The 876-nt window shown below is 46.0% G+C and overlaps 1 protein-coding gene across 3 annotated transcripts in view; it reads right to left on the reverse strand.

Moving 5' to 3' along the window:
* The window catches only part of LOC107663198 (lysine-specific histone demethylase 1B-like), an 8,636-nt gene that overhangs the window by 7,519 nt on the left and 241 nt on the right, over window positions 1–876 (reverse strand). Inside the window, exons 2-3 of one of the 3 annotated variants that reach the window (XM_016453365.1) lie at window positions 606–667; window positions 415–536 (exon numbers count right to left, since the gene is read on the reverse strand). In XM_016453365.1, the coding sequence (XP_016308851.1) occupies window positions 415–536; window positions 606–667 (184 nt within the window). The remainder of the gene's footprint in view (window positions 1–414; window positions 537–605; window positions 668–876) is intronic. The other 2 variants (XM_016453366.1, XM_016453367.1) reach the window with 2 other exon arrangements.

The raw sequence follows: 876 nt of genomic DNA on the forward strand, positions 1-876 counted from the left end.
ACAATCACACACACTCACACTCACGCACACACACTCATGTACAATCACACTCACACACTCACACTCAATCACACTCAATCACACACGCTCACGCACAATCACACTCACGCCCAATCACACTCACTCACACACACACACACACACACTCACAGTCACACTCACAGTCACACTCACACAATCACACACACACGCGCACACACACTCATGCACAATCACACTCATGCACAATCACACTCACACTCACGCCCACACACACACACACACTCACAATCACGCCCACACACACTCACGCTCACACACTCACAATCATGCCCACACACACTCACGCTCACACACTCACAATCATGCCCACACACACTCACGCTCACACACACTCACTCACAATCACACTCATGCTCACACACACTCACGCACCTCTCAGACGCGCTGGCGAAACACACGGGGTACGTTGCTGGACATCCGGATTTCTCACACTTCCTGAACTTATTCTCTGACTGATCATCATCTTCTCCAGTCTTTGGCACTTTCCTTCTTGTCTGCAACACAAACACACAGTCACACACACACACTCACAGGAGTCCTGTGGATGCTGCTGTCTCTCTCACCTGTGCTGCAGGTGTGCTGATGCGGCCCCGCCCACCAGAGTCCAGCCCGCCCACTGCTGCTGCTGACACACACACACACACACACACTCATATATATATGTATAAACATATAATGTACACACATACATTATACACACACATATATAAACACCATAAATATATAAACACATGATACACACACAGCACACACACAAAGTCATAACATACAAATATATTTATATATATATATATATATATATATATATAACACATTCATTCATAAGACACACTT

The sequence above is a fragment of the Sinocyclocheilus anshuiensis genome, unplaced genomic scaffold (assembly GCF_001515605.1).
Source record: "Sinocyclocheilus anshuiensis isolate Anshui unplaced genomic scaffold, SAMN03320099.WGS_v1.1 scaffold2125, whole genome shotgun sequence".
Classification (NCBI taxonomy): domain Eukaryota; kingdom Metazoa; phylum Chordata; class Actinopteri; order Cypriniformes; family Cyprinidae; genus Sinocyclocheilus; species Sinocyclocheilus anshuiensis.